The sequence below is a fragment of the Hemitrygon akajei genome, chromosome 4 (assembly GCF_048418815.1).
Source record: "Hemitrygon akajei chromosome 4, sHemAka1.3, whole genome shotgun sequence".
Lineage (NCBI taxonomy): Eukaryota > Metazoa > Chordata > Chondrichthyes > Myliobatiformes > Dasyatidae > Hemitrygon > Hemitrygon akajei.
Genome location: NC_133127.1, coordinates 1,296,017 through 1,317,008, shown reverse-complemented (window position 1 = coordinate 1,317,008; position 20,992 = coordinate 1,296,017). Strand labels below are relative to the sequence as shown.

Below are 20,992 nucleotides of genomic sequence, written 5' to 3'. Positions count from 1 at the left end.
ACCCCCACCTTCCCGCCTGTTACAGTCACCCCCACCTTCCCGCCAGTTACAGTCTCCCCCACCTTCATGCCAGTTACAGTCACTCTCAGTCACCCCAATCTTCCCACCAGTTACAGTCACCCCCACCCTCCCGCCAGTTACAGTCTCCCCACCTTCCCGCCTGTTACAGTCTCCCCACCTTCATGCCAGTTACAGTCACTCTCAATCACCCCAATCTTCCCACCAGTTACAGTCACCCCCACCCTCCCGCCAGTTACAGTCTCCCCACCTTCCCGCCTGTTAGTTACCCCCACCTTCCTGCCAGTTACAGTCACACTCAGTCACCCCCACCTTCCCGCCAGTTACAGTCACCTCACCTTCCTGCCAATTACAGTTACCCCACCTTCCCACCAGTTACAGTCACCCCCCACCTTCCCGCCAGTTACAGTCACCCCCACCTTCCCGCCTGTTACAGTCACCCCACCTTCCCGCCAGTTACAGTCACCCCTACCTTCCCGCCTGTTAGTCACCCCCACCTTCCCGCCAGTTACAGTCTCCCCCACCTTCATGCCAGTTACAGTCACTCTCAGTCACCCCAATCTTCCCACCAGTTACAGTCACCCCCACCCTCCCGCCAGTTAGTTACCCCCACCTTCCTGCCAGTTACAGTCACTCTCAGTCACCCCCACCTTCCCGCCAGTTATTGTCACTCTCAGTCACCCCCACCTTCCCACCAGTTACAATCACCCCACCCGTCCCAACAGTCACAGTCACCCCCACCTTCCCGCCAGTTACAGTCACTCTCAGTCACCCCAATCTTCCCAACAGGCACAGTCACCCCCACCTTCCCGCCAGTTACAGTCACTCTCAGTCACCCCAATCTTCCCACCAGTTACAGTCACCCCCACCTTCCCGTCAGTTACAGTCACTCCACCTTCCCGCCAGTTACAGTCACTCTCAGTCACCCCCATCTTCCGAACAGGCACAGTCACCCCCACCTTCCCGCCAGTTACAGTCACTCTCAGTCACCCCAATCTTCCCACCAGTTACAGTCACCCCCACCTTCCCGTCAGTTACAGTCACTCCACCTTCCCGCCAGTTACAGTCACTCTCAGTCACCCCCATCTTCCCAACAGTCACAGTCACCCCACCTTCCCGCCAGTTACAGTCACTCTCAGTCACCGCCACCTTCCCGCCAGTTACAGTCACCCCCACCTTCCCAACAGTCACAGTCACCCTCACGTTCCCGCCAGTTACAGTCACTTTCAGATACCCCAATCTTCCCACCAGTTAGTCACCCCCACCTTCCCGCCTGTTATAGTCACTCTCAGTCACCCCCACCTTCCCGCCAGTTACAGTAACACTCAGTCACCCCCACCTTCCCGCCAGTTACAGTAACACTCAGTCACCCCCACCTTCCCGCCAGTTACAGTCACCCCCACCTTCCTGCCAGTTATAGTCACTCTCAGTCACCCCCACCTTCCCGCCAGTTACAGTAACACTCAGTCACCCCCACCTTCCCACCAGTTACAGTCACCCCCACCTTCCTGCCAGTTATAGTCACTCTCAGTCACCCCCACCTTCCCGCCAGTTACAGTAACACTCAGTCACCCCCACCTTCCCGCCAGTTACAGTCACTCTCAGTCACCCCAATCTTCCGACCAGTTACAGTCACCCCAACCTTCGGGCCAGTTACAGTCAGCCCACCTTCCAGCCAGTTACAGTCACTCTCAGTCACGCTCACCTTCCCGCCAGTCACAGTCACCCCCAGCTTCCCACCAGTTACAGTCACACTCAGTCACCCTCACCTTCCCACCATTTACATTCACCCCACCTTCCCGCCAGTTACAGTCACCCCCACTTCCAGCCAGTTACAGTCACCCCCACCGTCCCAACAGTCACAGTCACCCCACCTTCCCGCCAGTTACAGTTAGACACAGTCACCCCAATCTTCCCACCAGTTACAGTCAACCTCACGTTCCCGCCAGTTACAGTCACCCCAATCTTCCCAACAGTCACAGTCACCCCCACCTTCCCGCCTGTTACAGTCACTCACAGTCACCACCACTTTCCCACCAGTTACAGTCCCCCCCACCTTCCCGCCTGTTAGTCACTCTCAGTCACCCCAATCTTCCCACCAGTTAGTCACCCCCACCTTCCTGCCAGTTACAGTCACTCTCAGTCACCCCCATCTTCCGCCAGTTAAAGCCCCCATCTTCCCGCCAGTTAAACCCCCCACCTTCCTGCCAGTTAAAGCCCCCACCTTCCTGCCAGTTAAAGCCCCCACCTTCCTGCCAGTTACAGTCACTCTCAGTCACCCCCATCTTCCCGCCAGTTAAAGCCCCCACCTTCCTGCCAGTTAAAGCCCCCACCTTCCTGCCAGTTACAGTCACTCTCAGTCACCCCAATCTTCCCGCCAGTTACAGTCACTCTCAGTCACCCCCATCTTCCGCCAGTTAAAGCCCCCATCTTCCCGCCAGTTAAAGCCCCCATCTTCCCGCCAGTTAAAGCCCCCACCTTCCTGCCAGTTACAGTCACTCTCAGTCACCCCTATCTTCCCGCCAGTTAAAGCCCCCACCTTCCTGCCAGTTACAGTCACTCTCAGTCACCCCCATCTTCCCGCCAGTTAAAGCCCCCACCTTCCTGCCAGTTACAGTCACTCTCAGTCACCCCCATCTTCCCGCCAGTTAAAGCCCCCACCTTCCTGCCAGTTACAGTCACTCTCAGTCACCCCCATCTTCCCGCCAGTTAAACCCCCCACCTTCCTGCCAGTTACAGTCACTCTCAGTCACCCCCATCTTCCCGCCAGTTAAAGCCCCCACCTTCCTGCCAGTTACAGTCACTCTCAGTCACCCCCACCTTCCTGCCAGTTACAGTCACTCTCAGTCACCCCCATCTTCCCGCCAGTTAAACCCCCCACCTTCCTGCCAGTTACAGTCACTCTCAGTCACCCCCATCTTCCCGCCAGTTAAAGCCCCCACCTTCCTGCCAGTTACAGTCACTCTCAGTCACCCCCACCTTCCTGCCAGTTACAGTCACTCTCAGTCACCCCCATCTTCCCGCCAGTTAAAGCCCCCATCTTCCCGCCAGTTAAAGCCCCCACCTTCCTGCCAGTTACAGTCACTCTCAGTCACCCCCATCTTCCCGCCAGTTAAAGCCCCCACCTTCCTGCCAGTTACAGTCACTCTCAGTCACCCCCATCTTCCCGCCAGTTAAAGCCCCCATCTTCCCGCCAGTTAAAGCCCCCACCTTCCTGCCATTTACAGTCACTCTCAGTCACCCCCATCTTCCCGCCAGTTAAAGCCCCCACCTTCCTGCCAGTTACAGTCACTCTCAGTCACCCCCATCTTCCCACCAGTTAAAGCCCCCAAATTCCCGCCAGTTAAAGCCCCCACCTTCCTGCCAGTTACAGTCACTCTCAGTCACCCCCATCTTCCCGCCAGTTAAAGCCCCTATCTTCCCGCCAGTTAAAGCCCCCACCTTCCTGCCAGTTACAGTCACTCTCAGTCACCCCCATCTTCCTGCCAGTTAAAGCCCCCATCTTCCCGCCAGTTAAAGCCCCTATCTTCCCACCAGTTAAAGCCCCCATCTTCCTGCCAGTTAAAGCCCCCATCTTCCCGCCAGTTAAAGCCCCATCAGGTTCTGCAACCCCTGCGACTGCCGTTCCTGTCCTCGCAGTTACCTCCCCCTGCCCCACTGACCTGCACCTCCCCACAGTCGCACTCTTCATCAGCCTCGAGGTAGCCATTGCCACAGCGTTGAGCTCCGTACAGTCTCTCCATATCCGGCCGGTTGTACAAGCAGACACCTCCTCCACGCTGAAGGTAAAACCGTAGGTCCGAATGGCTACAGGAGCTGAAGACCCTCGGGAACGGGTGTCTGAGGGGGAGGGAGAACAGAGTGAAGATCCTTGGGAAAATGAGTGAAAGGGAGTTGGAGAGCGGAGTGAAGACCATCGGGAATGGGTGCCAGGGTGTGCGTAGTGATCTTCAGAATAGGTTTCTGAGGGAGAAGGAAATGTGTGACTGGCGTCGAGGTGGTCAATAGTGTCTCTGGAATCCTGCTGTGGATGTCGGGTGGTCAGCACTGTCTCTGTGTCCCTGCTGTACGTGTTGGCAAGCCAGTGTAGTCCCTGGGATCCTGCTATGCATGACCATCAAACCATGAGATATTGGAGCATAATCATAGACCTTTTGGCCCATCGAGTTTGCTCCATCATTTCTTCACAGCTGATCCATTTTCCTTCTGAGCCCCTCCTGCTTTACCCCCTCATCCCTTCATGCCCTGTATAATCAAGAATCTATCCACATCTGCCTTAAATATACCTGAAGAATTAGCCTCCACAGCTGAGTGAACTTCCTTTGAACGCTCTCCAGTTTCAGCACTTCTTTTCTTAGACAAAGGGCTCAAAACTGCTCACATTAGTCCAAGTGGAGCCTCACCAGTGAAACATAGAAAACCGAGAGCACAATACAGGCCCTTTGGCCCACAAAGTTGTGCCGAACATGTCCCTATCTTAGAAATTACTAGGCTTACCCACAGCCCTCTATTTTTCTAAGCTCCATGCACCGATCCAAAATTCTCTTAAAAGACCCTATCGTACCCACCTCCACCACCATTGCCAGCAGCCCATTCCATGCACTCAGCACTCTGAGTAACAACTTACCCCTGACATCTCCTCTGTATCTACAACCCAGCACCTTAAACCTGTGTCCTCTTGTGGCAACCATTTCAGCCCTGAGAAAGAGCCTCTGACTATCCACACAACCAATGCCTCTCATCATCTTGCACACCTCTATCAGGTCACCTCTCATCCTCCTTCACTCCAAGGAGAAAAGACCGAGTTCACTCAACCTATTCTCATAAGGCATGCTCCCCAATGCAGGCAACATCCTTGTAAATCTCCTCTGCACCCTTTCTATAGTTTCCACAACCTTCCTGTAGTGAGGTGACCAGAACTGAGCACAATACTCCAAGTGGGGTCTGACCAGCGTCCAATATAGCTGCAACATTACCTCTCGGCTCCTAAATTCAATTCCACAACTGATGAAGGCAAATACACCATATGCCTTCTTAGCCACAGGGTCAACCTTCGCAGCTGCTTTAGCTGTCCTATGGATTTGGACCCCAAGATCCCTCTGATCCTCCACACTGCCAAGAGTCTTACCATTAATACTATATTCTGCCATCATATTTGATCTACTAAAATGAACCACGTCACACTTATCTGGGTTGAACTCCATCTGCCACTTCTCAGCCCAGTTTTGCATCCTATCAATGTCCCGCTGTAACCTCTGACAGCCCTCCATACTATCCACAACACTTCCAACCTTTGTGCCATCAGCAAACTTACTAACAATATAACCATATAACAATCACAGCACGGAAACAGGCCATTCCGGCCCTCCTAGTCCGTGCCGAACTCTTAATCTCACCTAGTCCCACCTACCCGCACTCAGCCCATAACCCTCCACTCCTTTCCTGTCCATATACCTATCCAATTTTACCTTAAATGACACAACTGAACTGGCCTCTACTACTTCTACAGGAAGCTCATTCCACACAGCTATCACTCTCTGAGTAAAGAAATACCCCCTCGTGTTTCCCTTAAACTTTTGCCCCCTAACTCTCAAATCATGTCCTCTTGTTTGAATCTCCCCTACTCTCAATGGAAACAGCCTATTCACGTCAACTCTATCTATCCCTCTCAACATTTTAAATACCTCGATCAAATCCCCCCTCAACCTTCTACGCTCCAATGAATAGAGACCTAACTTGTTCAACCTTTCTCTGTAACTTAAGTGCTGAAACCCAGGTAACATCCTAGTAAATCGTCTCTGCACTCTCTCTAATTTATTGATATCTTTCCTATAATTCTGTGACCAGAACTGTACACAATATTCCAAATTTGGCCTTACCAATGCCTTGTACAATTTTAACATTACATCCCAACTTCTGTACTCAATGCTCTGATTTATAAAGGCCAGCATTCCAAAAGCCTTCTTCACCACCCTATCTACATGAGACTCCACCTTCAGGGAACTATGCACTGTTATTCCTAGATCTCTCTGTTCCACTGCATTCCTCAATGCCCTACCATTTACCCTGTATGTTCTATTTGGATTATTCCTGCCAAAATGTAGAACCTCACACTTCTCAGCATTAAACTCCATCTGCCAACGTTCAGCCCATTCTTCTAACCGGCATAAATCTCCCTGCAAGCTTTGAAAACCCACCTCATTATCCACAACACCTCCTACCTTAGTATCATCAGCATACTTACTAATCCAATTTACCACCCCATCATCCAGATCATTTATGTATATTACAAACAACATTGGGCCCAAAACAGATCCCTGAGGCACCCCGCTAGTCACCGGCCTCCATCCCGATAAACAATTATCCACCACTACTCTCTGGCATCTCCCATCTAGCCATCCCTCCACTTCCTCATCCAGGTCATTTATAAAAATCACGAAGAGTAAGGGTCCCAGAACAGATCCCTGAGGCACTCCACTGGTGATCAATCTCCATGCAGAATATGATCAGTCTACAACCACTCTTTGCCTTCTGTGGGCAAGCCAGTTCTGGATCCACAAAGCAATGTCCCCTCGGATCCCATGCCTCCTTACTTTCTCAATAAACCTAGCATGGGGTACCTTGTCAAATGCCTTGCTGAAATCCATATACACTACATCTACTGCTCTACCTTCACCAATGTGTTTTAGTCACATCCTCAAAAAATATAATGAAGCTTGTAAGGCACAACCTGCCCTTGACAAAGCCATGCTGACTATTCCTAATCAAATTATACCTCTCCAAATGTTCATAAATCCTGCCTCTCAGGATCTTCTCCATCAACTTACCAAACACTGAGGTAAAACTCACTGGTCTATCATTTCCTGGGCTATCTCTACTCCCTTTCTTGAATAAAGGAACAACGTCTGCAACCCTCCAATCCTCCGGAACCTCTCCCGTTCCCATTGATGATACAAAGATCATTGCCAGAGGCTCAGCAATCTCCTCCCTCACCTCCCACAGTAGCCTGGGATACATCTCATCTGGTCCTGGTGACTTATCCAACTTGATACTTTCTAAAAGCTCCAGCACATCCTCTCTCTTAATATCTGCATCCTCAAGCTTTTCAGTCTGCTGCAAGTCAGCACTGCAATCACCAAGATCCTTTTCCATAGTGAACACTGAAATAAAGTATTCATTAAGTACCTCTGCTATTTCCTTCGGTTCCATACACACTTTCCCACTGTCACACTTAATAGGTCCTATTCTTTCTCATCTTATCCTCTTGCTCTTCACATACTTGTAGAATGCCTTGGGGTTTTCCTTAATCCTGCCTGCCAAGGCCTTCTCATGGCCCCTTCTAGCTCTCCTAATTTCCTTCTTAAGCTCCTTCCTGTTAGCCTTATAATCTTCTAGCTCTCTAACAATACCTAGCTCTCTGAACCTTTTGTAAGCTTTTCTTTTCTTCTTGACCAGATTTATTATAGCCTTTGTACACCACGGTTCCTGTACCCTACCGTAACTTCCCTGTATAATTGGAACGTACCTACTCAGAACTCCACACAAATATCCCCTGAACATTTGCCACATTTCTTCCATACTTTTCTCTAAGAACAATCTGTTTCCAATTTAAGCTTCCAATTTCCTGCCTGATAGCCTCATAATTCCCCTTACTCCAATTAAACATTTTTCTAACATGTCTGTTCCTATTTCTCTCCAATGCTATTGTAAAGGAGATAGAATTATGATCACCATCTCCAAAATGCTCTCCCACTGAGAGATCTGACACCTGACCAGGTTCATTTCCCAATACCAAATCAAGTACAGTCTGTCTTCGTGTAGGCTTATCTACATATTGTGTCAAGAAACCTTCCTGATCACACCTAACAAACTCCACCCCATCGAAACCCCTTGCTCTAGAGATGCCAATCGATATTTGGGAAATTAAAATGTCCCATCACGACAACTCTGTTATTATTACAGCTTTCCAGGATCTGTTTCCCTATCTCCTCCTCGATATCCCTGTTACTATTGGGTGGCCTATAAAAAAACACCAAGTTATTGATCCCTTGCTGTTCCTAACCTCCACCCACAGAGACTCTGTAGACAATCCCTCCATGACGTCCACCTTTTCTGCAGCTGTGACACTATCTCTGATCCACAGTGCCATGCCCTCACCTCTTTTGCCTCCCTCCCTGTCTTTTCGGAAACATCTAAACCCGGCACTTGAAGTAACCATTCCTGTCCCTGAGCCATCCAAGTCTCTGCAATGGCCACAACATCATAGCTCCAAGAACTGATCCACACTCTAAGCTCATCTGCTTTGTTCACAATACTCCTCGCAATAAAATAGAGGAGTGCCTCATGAAGATGTCCAAAGTCTTAGTTTAAAGTTTCTAGTTTAAACTATTCTAGTTTAACTCTCCCCAGAAGCCTTAGCAATCTTCCCCACCAGGATATTGGTCCATCTGGGATTCAAGTGCAACCCGTCCTTTTTGTACAGGTCACACCTGCCCCAAAAGAAGTCCCAATGATCCAGAAATCTGAATTCCTGCCCCCTGCTCCAATCCCTCAGCCACAGATTTGTCCTCCACCTCATCCAATTCCTATTCTCACTGTCGCGTGGCACAGGCAGTAATCCCGAGATTACTACCTTTATGGTCCTGCTTCTCAACTTCCTTCCTAACTCCTTTATAAGTGCTTTATAAAGTCTCAACATTATGTCCTTGCTTTAATATTCCAGTCCTCTTGAAAAGAAAATAATGCTAATGCTGCACATACCTTCTTCACCACAGACTCGATGTGCAAACGTACCTTTGGGGTGTTCAGCACAAGGACTCCCAAGTTCTTTTCCTCTTGCATTTTTGAATTTTTTCTCCAGTTAGAAAATAGTTTGCTTTAATTTATTTTACCAAAGTGCATGACCATACAATTCCTGACACTGTATTCCATCTGCCATTTCTTGGCCCATTCTCCTTATCTGTATACATCCTCTGTGGCCTCTCTGCTTTCTCAAAACTACCTGCCCACCCCCCCCACCTCCTCTCTTCATATTGTCTGCAGACTTTGCCACAAAGCGATCAATTCCGTCATCCAAACCGTCGGGGGTTTCAGGAGGTGGGAATGTCGGAGGAGTGTCTGCATGTCCTCACCCTGTGGCAGCTGCCATGATGCAGCCTCCCTGCTCGGCCGAGGCCTGCGTGCAGCAGCCGACGCCATCGTGGGCCAGTCCCAGGTTGTGGCCGATCTCATGGGCCATAGTGGAGGCTGCTCCAATGGCTGGTTCCGAGTGATCCTGAGAGTGAAGAACCCATCAGTGTCAGACACAGAACACACACTACACAGTGACCCCATCCAACCTACTCCCCTCTGCAGACACCGGCTCTTCCACTCTTCCTCTGCCTCCCTTCACAACATAAGACGGAGAGGAGGCCTGGGGAGATATGTCCTGATGGAGGGTCCACGGGGTTGGGTGAGGGTATGCCCCAGTGAAGGGTCCGTGGTGGGGGGGGGGGGGGGATGCATCCTCAGGAAAGCTCCGGGCCCAAAACTGTGATTGTCTCCCAAAAACACAAACTCCCCATTTTGGTCATGCCATCACCAGCTAGCTGCTCTGGCAAATGTCATACTATACAGAGACTGGGCATTCGGTCCCTCCACTCTCCGTTGGCCAGAACCGCTGGTCTGCCCCTGCTGCAGTATGGAGGCCAAGAGGTGAGGAGGATGGTGGCAGAGACGGCGTGGACTGTACCCCCTCAGATTGTCTGGGTGTGAGGGGTCGAGGCGATGGTATGGGAGCGGGTGTGGTTCTGCTGGGGGATGGGGCTGGCGGGGCCCAGCTTCTGTACCAGAGGGGAGGGAGAGAGAGGAGACAGGCAGAGAGTGATACAAAAGTACAACACAGAAACACGCTCTTTGGCTAATCTAGTCCATTCCAAATCATTTAAACTGTCTACTCCCATCAACCTGCACCAGGACCACAGCCATCCATAGTCCTACTATCTACATACCTATCCAATCTTCTCTCAGACATTGAAATCGAACTCGCATGCACCACCTGTGTTGGCAGCTCATTCCACATTCTCATGCCCCTCTGAGTGAAGAAGTTTCCCCTCATGTTCCCCTTAAACTTCTCACCTTTCACCCTTAACCCAGACATCGGGTTGTAGTCTCACCAAATCTCAAAGGAAAAGGCCTGCTTGCATTTACCCTGTCTATGCTCCTCATAATTTTGTACACCTCCATCAGATCTCCTCTCAATCTTCTTTGTTCTTAGGAATAAAGTCCTTATAACCCAGGTCCTGCAGACCCGGCGACACCCTATAACGTGTTTCTCTGCATCTTTCAACCTTGTTTACATCTTTCCTGTAGGTAGGTGACCAAAACAGCACACAATACTTCAAATTAGACCTCACCAATATCTTACACAACTTCATTACATCCCTTCTCCTGTACTCAATACTTTGATTTATGAAGGCCAATGTGCCAAAAGCTTTCCTTATGACCGTATCTACCTGCGACACCACTTTCTACGAACTTTGGACCTGTATTCCCAGATCCCTGTGTTCTACCACACTCCTCAGTGCCCTACCATTCACTGTGTAAGACCTACCCTGGTTGGTCCTACTGAAGTGCAACACCATAAGATCACAAGATACAGGAGCAGAATTAGCCCATCTGGCCCATCAAGTCTGCGTCACCATTTCATCATGGCTGATCCACTTTTCCTCTCAGCTCCAGTCTCCTGTCCCCCCCACCCTAACCCTAACCCTCATCCCTTCATACCCAGACCAATCAAGAATCGATTAACCTCTGCCTTAAATATACATAAAGACTTGGCCTCCACAGATGGTTTCCTGGGGCAATGGTTTCCACAGATTCACCACTCTCTGGCTAAAGAAATTCCTCCTCATCTCTGTTCTAAAAGGACACCCCTCTTTTCCGAGGCTGTGTCCTCTGGTCTTACACTCTGCCACCACAGCAATCATCCTCTCCACATCCATTCTATCATGGTCTTTCACCATTCGATAGATTTCAATTAGGTCACCCCTTATTCTTCTGAATGCCAGCAAACGCAGGCCCAGAGCCATCAAACACTTTTCATGTGGCAAGCCATTCAATCCCAAAATCAGTTTCGTGAACCTCCTTTGAACCCTCTCTGTTTCAACACATTCTTTCTAGGAAAAGGGGCCCAAAACTGCTCGCAATACTCCAAGTGAGGCCTCTCTAGTGCTTTATAAAGTCTCAACATTACATCCTTGCTTTTATTTTCTAGTCCTCTTGAAATGAATGCTAACATTGCATTTGCCTTCCTCACCACAAACTCAACCTTCAAATCAACATTTTAGGATAATGCATAATGACTCCCAAGTCCCTTTGTGCCTCAAATCTTTTTTTTCTCTCCATTTAGAAAATAGTCAACCCTTTCATTTCTTGTAACAAAGTGCATGACCGTACACTTCCTGACTCTGTATTCCATTTGCCACCTCTTTGCCCATTCTCCTCATCCAAGTCCTTCTGTAGCCTCTCTACTTCCCTCAAAATCACCACCAATCTTCATATTGCCTACAATCTTTGTAACAAAGCCATCAATTCCATCATCCAAATTGTCGACATATAACATAAAAAGAATTGGTCCCCTCAAAGACTCCTGTGGAACATCACTTCTCACCGGCAGCCAGCTGGAAAAGTCTCCCTTAATTCCAAATTTTTGCCTCGTGCCAATCAGTCACTGCTTTATTTATGATTGCACTTGTCTGCATTAAATTCCACCTGCCATTTTTCCAGCTGGTCCAGATCCCATTGCAAGCTCTGATAGTCTCCCTCGCTGTACACTACAACCCCAATCTGGGTGTCATCCAGGTCATCGATATAGATGACAAACAACAATGGACTCAGCACCGATCCCTGTGGCACTCCACTGTCATTCCAACAGTCAGAGAAGCAACCTTCTACTACCACTTTCTGGCTTCTCCCACAAAGCCAATGTCTAATCCAATTTACTACTCTGTAAGATTGGTTAGACATGACCTACCACACATGAAGCCATGTTAACTATCCTAAACAGTCTATCTCTATCCAAATACTCATATATCAGGTCCATTAGAATATCTTCCAATAATTTTTCCACTGAATATGCAAGGCTTACTGACCTATAATTGCTTGGTTCATTTTAAGAACCTTTTTTTAAACAGTGCAAGTACATTGGCTATCCTCCAATCCTCTGCCATTTCTGCACTTGCCTACCGTAGGGTCTGAGGCAACACCTTGTCAGGCTCTAGAGATTCATCCACCCTGACTTGCCTCAAAGTAGCAAACCCCTCCTCCTCTGTAATCTGTATCAGGTCCGTGAAATTGAAGCCATCTTCCCTCATTTCTATAGATTGTGTCTGTCTCCAGAGTAAATAAAGATGTAAAGAATTCATTTAAGAACTTCCCCATCTCTTTTGGTTCTCACATGGATTACCATTCTGATCTTCCAGAGGACCTGTTTTGTCCCTTACAATCCTTTTGCTCTTAATATATCTGTAGAATTCCTTAGGATTCTCTTTCACCTTGCTGCCAGGGCAACTTCATGCCCTCTTTTTGCCTTCCCGATTTCTTTCGTCAATGTTCTCTTGGATTTCTTACACTCCATAAACACCTCACTTGTTCTTACAATGCACTTCCTTTTTTTCTCTTAACCAATGTCTCAGTATTTCTTGAAAACCAAGGCTCTCTTATACTTCTCATCTTAATCTTGTATTCTGACAGCCACATACAAGCTCTGCACTCTCAAATTTTCACTTTTGGATGTCTCCTACTTACCAAATACAACTTAGCCACAAAACAGCCTGTCCCAATCTATAAAACCATAAGATACAGGAACAGAAGTAGGCCATTCAGCCCATCAAGTCTGCTCCACAATTCAATCATGGGCTGATCTAATTCTTCCAGTCATCCCCACTCCCCTGCCTTCTCCCCATATCCTTTTATGCCCTGGCTAATCAAGAATCTATCTATCTCTGCCTTAAATGCACCCAATGACTTGGCCTCCACAGCTGATCGTGGCAAAAAATTCCACAGATTTACCAGTCTCTAACTAAAGCAATTTCTCCACATCTCAGTTCTAAATGAACGTCCTTCAATCCTGAAGTCATGCCCTCTTGTCCTAGACTCCCCTACCATGGGAAATAACTTTGTCATATCTAATCTGTTCAGGCCTTTTAACATTCAGATTGTTTCTATGAGATCCCCCCCCCCCTCATTCTCCTGAACTCCAGGGAATACAGCCCAAGAGCTGCCAGACATTCCTCATACAGTAACCCTTTCATCCCTGTAATCATTCTCGTGAATCTTCTCTGAACCCTCTCCAATGTCAGTACACCCTTTCTAAAATAAGGAGCCCAAAACTGCACACAACACTGCAAGTGTGGTTTCACGGGTACCTGATAGAGCCTCAACATCACATCCCTGCTCTTATATTCTATACTTCTAGAAATGAATGCCAACATTGCATTCGCCTTCTTTACCACTGACTCAACCTAGAGGTTAACCTTTAGGGCATCTTGCACAAGGACTCCCAAGTCCCTTTGCATCTCTGCATTTTGAATTCTCTCTCCATCTAAATAATATTCTGCCCATTTATTTCTTTCACAAAAGTGCATGACCGTACACTTTCCAACATTGCATTTCATTTGCCACCAGGGAGGCAAACTACCATCTGGGTCTCCTGATCACGTCCACAGAATCGCCTGTCTGACCCCCTAACTATCGAGTCCCCTATTACTACTGCCTTCCTCTTCCTTTCCCTACCCTTCTGAGCCACAGAGCTGGACTCTGTGCCAGAGGCACGGCCACTGTTAGGCTGTTCCCCCCCGCCCCCCCAATAGTACTCAAACAGGAGTACTTATTGTTAAGGGGTACAGACACTGGGGTACTCTCTAGTACCTGACTCTTCCCCTTCCCCCTCCTAACCGTGACCCACTTGTCTCCCTCCCATGGTCCCGGTGTGACCACCTGCCTGTAACTCCTCTCTATCAACTCCTCACTCTCCCTGACCAGACGAAGGTCATCAAGTTGAAGCTCCAGTTCTGTAACACGGTCCCTTAGGAGCTGCAGCTCAGCGCACCTGGCGCAGATATGGACGTCCGGGAGGCTAGGAGACTCCAGGACCTCCCACATCCGACACCGAGAACAACAAGCTGCCCTCACACTCATACTTTCCCTTTCCTCAAATAACAGGAAAAACTGAAACCTAAACCTACCTTGCCTCGTCCGCTTCCTCCTAAGCCCGTTGAGCCCAAGCCCTTAAGCCTTCACTCTGCTCCCGGCTCACTCCACTGCCCGCAAACAACGCTGCCCGCTGTATAAGGCTGTGTCCTTTTTAAATCTTCCCCACTTTACTGCTCGACGTCACACGCCTGCGCAGTCCCGCCTCTCTTAACTCCGATGAGAATAAGAAAAATTCAAGATGGCTCCCACCGCACTCTCATTCTGATCCTCCAACTCCCTTCTCCAAACGAAAACCAATTCAGGATTTCTACCCTTTTTAAATCTTCCCCGCTTCACTGCCCGCCGTCACACGCCTGCGCAGTCCTGCCTCTCTTAACTCCGATGAGAATAAGAAAAATTCAAGATGGCTCCCACCGCACTCCCGTTCTGATCCTCCGATTTCCTTCTCCAAACGAAAAATTCAATGTTATAAGACAGTAAGACAGGGGAACTTCCAAGCTGAGGTGTATACTTTCTATATACACTATATATAGTTAGGTAGATAGATAGAAAGAGAGACCCTATCCACCCTCCCCCTCCCACTCGCTCTTTCCTGCCTTTTACTCCCTCGTTCCCCACTACCAGTCAATGCACAGCCTTGGAGGAAGATTGCAGACCCACCATGCTGACGCCCCCAGAGGTATCCAGCGAGCACATCCCCTCCAATGGTGCCATCCCGATGGTCGTTCCCCGGAATGTCACACCTCTGCAGCGGGGAAGAGGGTAAAAAGAGCTCAGCTCACAAAGACAAAGACACACACACACACACAAATTCATGCACACACACACCTATTCATACACACTCACATACACACAGGAACACACACACACACATATTCAATCATACACAAACTCACTCACACACATAAACATACACACACTCACATTCACATAGGAACACACACATTCACACACTCACACACAAACTCACAGACTCATACAAACCTACATAAACACACATTCACATTCCAAGAGACACAGAAAAACACACACTCACATACATAGATACTCACAGACACACACATTCACACAAACATGCACAAACACACTCACAGAAACACACACACAGACACTCAAACAAGCACACACACACGCAGGCAAATGCACACACGCACACACTCAAACTCATACACATGCAGAGACACACATACACAGGCTCACACTTTCACATAAACACACACTCAAACTCACACACAAACACACAAGCACACAGACACACAAACTCACACAATGACAAACACACATAATCACATGAATGCACACACAATCACACAGACAAACTCACACACTATCACACACAAACTCACATACAATCACACAAGCACACACAATCACACAGACACAAACTTACACACAATCACACACAGACACAAACTCACACACTATCACACACAGACACGAACTCGTACACTATCACACAAGCACACACACTCTCACAAACCAACTTGCATACACTATCATGCAAACACACAGACACACTCACAAACTTATACAAATACTCACACTCACACAGACACACATACACACAAATACACAAACTCACACAAATATACATATACACACACAAACACATTCACACGTAGAGACACACAGATAGACACAAAAACCTCAGAGCCACATACACTCTCACACATGTACCCTCACACAAACACACAGATACTCACAGACACACAAACAAGCACACTCACACAAACAGGTGTACATACACACACACACATACACGTAGCTATGCAGAGACAGAAACAAATGAGTAAGCCCATAGCCCCTCCTGTGCACACTCCTGTAGAAATCTCCCCCCTACGTGATGAGCTGGGCATTGTCGTGCTGCATCCGCGTCCAAAGCTGCTGCCTCCACTTCAGGAAGGCGGAGAGCACGGCATTGGGGTCTGTGCTGATGGTGATCTGGTCCCTGTGGGTCCACACTTCCAGCCCGATCAGTGCGATTCGAATATTCAGACTTCTGTAAAACTGCCGGGAAAAGCGGGACACGCGAAATACAAAATTCAAAGTTAATTTATTATCAAAGTACATATATATCACCATATACAAACCTGAGATTCAGTGACACTCACACACTGTGGAAGTGACTGAGGTCACACCTGTGAAGACCCTTCACCCTGTCCAGCTGACACTATCTCTCCATGCTGTCTGCATGAGAGGTCATGTGCTATAACAAGAGCTTGGACAAACTTGGGGGTTTTTTGGGGTTATTATTTGGGTCAGGAGTGTCAGAAGTTGATAGAGGTTTATATATTATGATAGAGTAGACAGACAGCATCTTTTCCCCAGGGTTGAAATGCTGAATACCAGGTGAGAGGGGGTAATTTCAAAGGAGATGTAAGGGACAGAGAGTGGTGGCGCCAGAAACATGCTTCTTGGAGTAGTGGTAAACACAGATAAGATGAAGGTGTTCAAGAAGCTCTTAGACAGAGACATGAATGAGAGGAAACTGGAAAGGGATGTAGATTGTGTAGAGACAAGGGATTAGATTTTTTGGGCCGAATGCCTAACTAAATTATGAATTAGTTCAGCCAGACAGTGTGGGCCAAAGGACTGTTCCTGTGCTCTGAGAATAACATCAGCTTTCCCAGAAGCAGTGGAAGGTTCTGGAAACACCAAATTTTCACTACCACGTATACGATGGTGGACCCTCACTGGGCCAGGAGGTGGGGACAGAGGTCGCTCGTACCTTATCCACATAGTTTGCAATCTCCAGGATTCTGTCCTTGGTTTTCCCCAGGTCACGGTCCTGGCTCTGGAACTGCGGCAGCAAAACGTCAGAGTGCAGCGAATAGGACAGGACATCCACACCATAACTCCCACCCAGTAATCTCCTCACGCAGTAATCCCCCTCACTCTGTAACTTAACTCACCCAGTTTCCTAATGCACCTAGTAACTACCCTCTCCCAGTTACACACACCCAGTAACACCCTCTCACCTAACAACCTCACTCTCAATACCACCCCTCACTCTCAATAACATCCTCACCCAGTAACAACCAACCCTCACTCTCAATAACACCCCCACCCAGTAACAGCCACCCCTCACTCTCAATAACATCCTCACCCAGTAAAAACCACCCCTCACTCCAATAACATCCTCACCCAGTAAAAACGACCCCTCACTCTAACAATCTCCCTCACCCAGTAACAACCACCACTCACTCTAACACCCTCACCAAATAACAACCACCCCTCACTCTCATTAACACCCTCACCCAGTAACAACCACCCCTCACTCTCAATAACAATCACCCTCACCCAGTAACAACCACCCCCACTCTAATAACAATCTCCCTCACCCAGTAACAACCACCCCTCACTCTCAATAACAATCACCCTCACCCAGTAACAACCACCCCTCACTCTCATTAACACCCCCACCCAGTAACAACCACCCCTCACTCTCAATAACACCCTCACCCAGTAACAACCACCACTCACTCTAATAACACCCCCACCCAGTAACAACCACCCCTCACTCTCATTAACACCCTCACCCAGTAACAACCACCCCTCACTCTCAATAACATCCTCACCCAGTAACAACCAACCCTCACTCTCAATAACATTCTCACCCAGTAACAACCACCACTCACTCTCAATAACAATCTCCCACACCCAGTAACAACCACCACTCACTCTCAATAATATCCTCACCCAGTAACAACCACCACTCACTCTCAATAACATCCTCACCCAGTAACAACCACCCCTCACTCTCAATAACAATCACCCAGTAACAACTACCACTCACTCTCAATAACACCCTCACCCAATAACAACCACCACTCACTCTCAATAACACCCTCACCCAGTAACAACCACCACTCACTCTAATAACAATCTCCCTCACCCAGTAACAACGACCCCTCACTCTAATAACAATCACCCAGTAACAACCACCATTCACTCTCAATAACAATCACCCAGTAACAACCACCACTCACTCTCAATAACACCCTCACCCAGTAACAACCACCCCTCACTCTCATTAACACCCTCACCCAGTAACAACCACCCCTCACTCTCAATAACACCCTCACCCAGTAACAACCACCACTCACTCTCAATAACACCCCCACCCAGTAACAACCACCCCTCACTCTCAATAACACCCTCACCCAGTAACAACCACCACTCACTCTAATAACACCCCCACCCAGTAACAACCACCCCTCACTCTCATTAACACCCTCACCCAGTAACAACCACCCCTCACTCTCAATAACATCCTCACCCAGTAACAACCAACCCTCACTCTCAATAACATTCTCACCCAGTAACAACCACCACTCACTCTCAATAACAATCTCCCACACCCAGTAACAACCACCACTCACTCTCAATAATATCCTCACCCAGTAACAACCACCACTCACTCTCAATAACATCCTCACCCAGTAACAACCACCCCTCACTCTCAATAACAATCACCCAGTAACAACTACCACTCACTCTCAATAACACCCTCACCCAATAACAACCACCACTCACTCTCAATAACACCCTCACCCAGTAACAACCACCACTCACTCTAATAACAATTTCCCTCACCCAGTAACAACGACCCCTCACTCTAATAACAATCACCCAGTAACAACCACCATTCACTCTCAATAACAATCACCCAGTAACAACCACCACTCACTCTCAATAACACCCTCACCCAATAACAACCACCACTCACTCTCAATAACACCCTCACCCAGTAACAACCACCACTCACTCTAATAACAATCTCCCTCACCCAGTAACAACGACCCCTCACTCTAATAACAATCTCCCTCACCCATTAACAACATCCTCACCCAGTAACAACACCCTCACCCATTAATCCCCCAAGCAGTATCCACCCCCACCAAGTAACCACTTCACACGGAAACCTTTCCTTACCCAGTAAACCCCTCACTCAGTTAACCCCCTCACCCAGTAACCCCCTTTACCCTATCACCCCCTCACTTAGCACCCCCTTTTACCTTGTAACACCCCTCACCCAATAACCTCTCACCCTGTAACCTCCTTCACCCTGTAACCTCTCACCCACTAACTCTCTCACCCTGTAGTTCCTCTCAACCTGTAACCCCTCACCCCAGTAACCCCCTCGCTCAGTAACCCCCATCACCCAGCAACCTCCCAGAAACCCCCCTCATTCAACAAACCTCCCTCTCCCAATAACCCCTCTCACCCCCTCCCAATAGCCCCCTTCACACAGTGAAATGCTCACCCAGTAACGCCCCTCCTATAACCCAAATAACACCCAACCTCTCATGCTGCACCTTAACCCCACACCCTTCCCCGTAACCCCTCACTTGTCCCTGTAACCCCTCATCCTGTTCAAAAGTGATGAATTGCACTTCAACCCAAGGGGCACCAAAATTCTTGCGGGAAGGCTTGTTAGAGCTGTTGGGGTGTTTTAAACTAATTCGGTAGGAGGGTGGGAACTGGAAAGAAGGGACCTCTTGATAAAAAAGCAAAGATTGCGTGCAGTCAGACATTCAGGAGAGGCAGGCAGATGATAAGACATAACTGCGGACAGCAGGGTGAGTATCAGTGCATTATGGGTGCAGAACCAAAAAAGGGCAGCAAATACAGTATCAAAGTGTTATATCTCAATGTACGGAGTAGGAGAAATAAGGTGGATGATCTTGTTGCACTTTTATAGATTATTGGGTATGATGTGGCCATCACTGAATCGTGGCTGAAGGATGGTTGTGATTGGGAGCTGAATGTCCAAGGTTACACGTTATATCGGAGGGATAGGAAGGTAGGTAGAGGGGGCGGTGTGGCTGTACTGGTGAAGAATGGCATCAAATCAGTGTAACGATGTGACATAGGATCAGAAGATGTTGAATCCTTGTGAGCTGAGTTCAGAAACTTGCGAGAGTAAAAGGACCCTGATGGTAGTGATGAAATTTTAAGGGAATTGGGGGACATAAGAAATGATTATCTGATTCTGGTAAGTAGCGGGTTAAAATCAAGTGCCACCTCGTGTATGCTCTGTTCCATGAAAAGTTGCAGAGACTGTCCTTGACTGAAAAAAAAAACTGCCTTCAGTTTGTTTAGATTAATGACTCAAAGCTGTACCTTTGGGAATGATCTGTGGGCTGCGTACATTTCTTACGTTTTCACATCACTGATCTAAGTTCCCTCTTTGTTTGGAGAAGACACACTGATAAGGCAAAAATCTATCTGTAATTAAAACCTTGATTTAGTAACTCTCTTATCTAAGTAATTAAGTTTTGCTCTAACTGACTTGGCTGGAATATCTGTTCAACTAAGTGATTCTTTGTTTCACCGGTTCTATAAATTGTCATGTTTCTGAGTGTTAGAAAGCTCATTGCGAGCTGCCAGGGAGACACTCTGTCTTCCTGATGATCGGCTCCAAGTCTTCTCGCCAGTTGAGTTCAAACAAATAAACTGGTGAAAGGTTAAGGTAAAGACTTATGTGTGGTGTGGTTATTTGGACTGGCAAGTTTACAGCTGTTATATACAGGCCTCCCAACAGTGGCTGGGATATGGACCACAGATTACAACAGGAAATAGAAAAGGCGAGTCAAAAAGGCAATGTTATGGTAGTTACGGGAGATTTCAACATGCAGATCAATTGGGAAAATCATGTTGGAAATGGATCTTAAGAGAGTGAATTTGTTTGATGCCTACGAGACGGCTTTTTAGAGCAGTTTATCACTGAGTTTATGAGGAGATCAGCTATACTAGATTGGGCGTTATGTAATGAATG

The 20,992-nt window shown here is 48.0% G+C and overlaps 1 protein-coding gene across 7 annotated transcripts in view; it reads right to left on the bottom strand.

Annotated features, from left to right (window-relative positions):
- Positions 1-20,992, bottom strand: part of LOC140726056 (disintegrin and metalloproteinase domain-containing protein 19-like) — a 156,330-nt gene that overhangs the window by 109,887 nt on the left and 25,451 nt on the right. For all 7 annotated transcript variants that reach the window (XM_073041955.1, XM_073041960.1, XM_073041957.1 and 4 more), the window contains 5 exons: positions 16,940-17,011; positions 16,052-16,218; positions 14,872-14,956; positions 9,150-9,292; positions 3,681-3,858 (listed from right to left, as the gene is read on the bottom strand). In XM_073041955.1, coding sequence (XP_072898056.1) covers positions 3,681-3,858; positions 9,150-9,292; positions 14,872-14,956; positions 16,052-16,218; positions 16,940-17,011 — 645 coding nt within the window. The remainder of the gene's footprint in view (positions 1-3,680; positions 3,859-9,149; positions 9,293-14,871; positions 14,957-16,051; positions 16,219-16,939; positions 17,012-20,992) is intronic.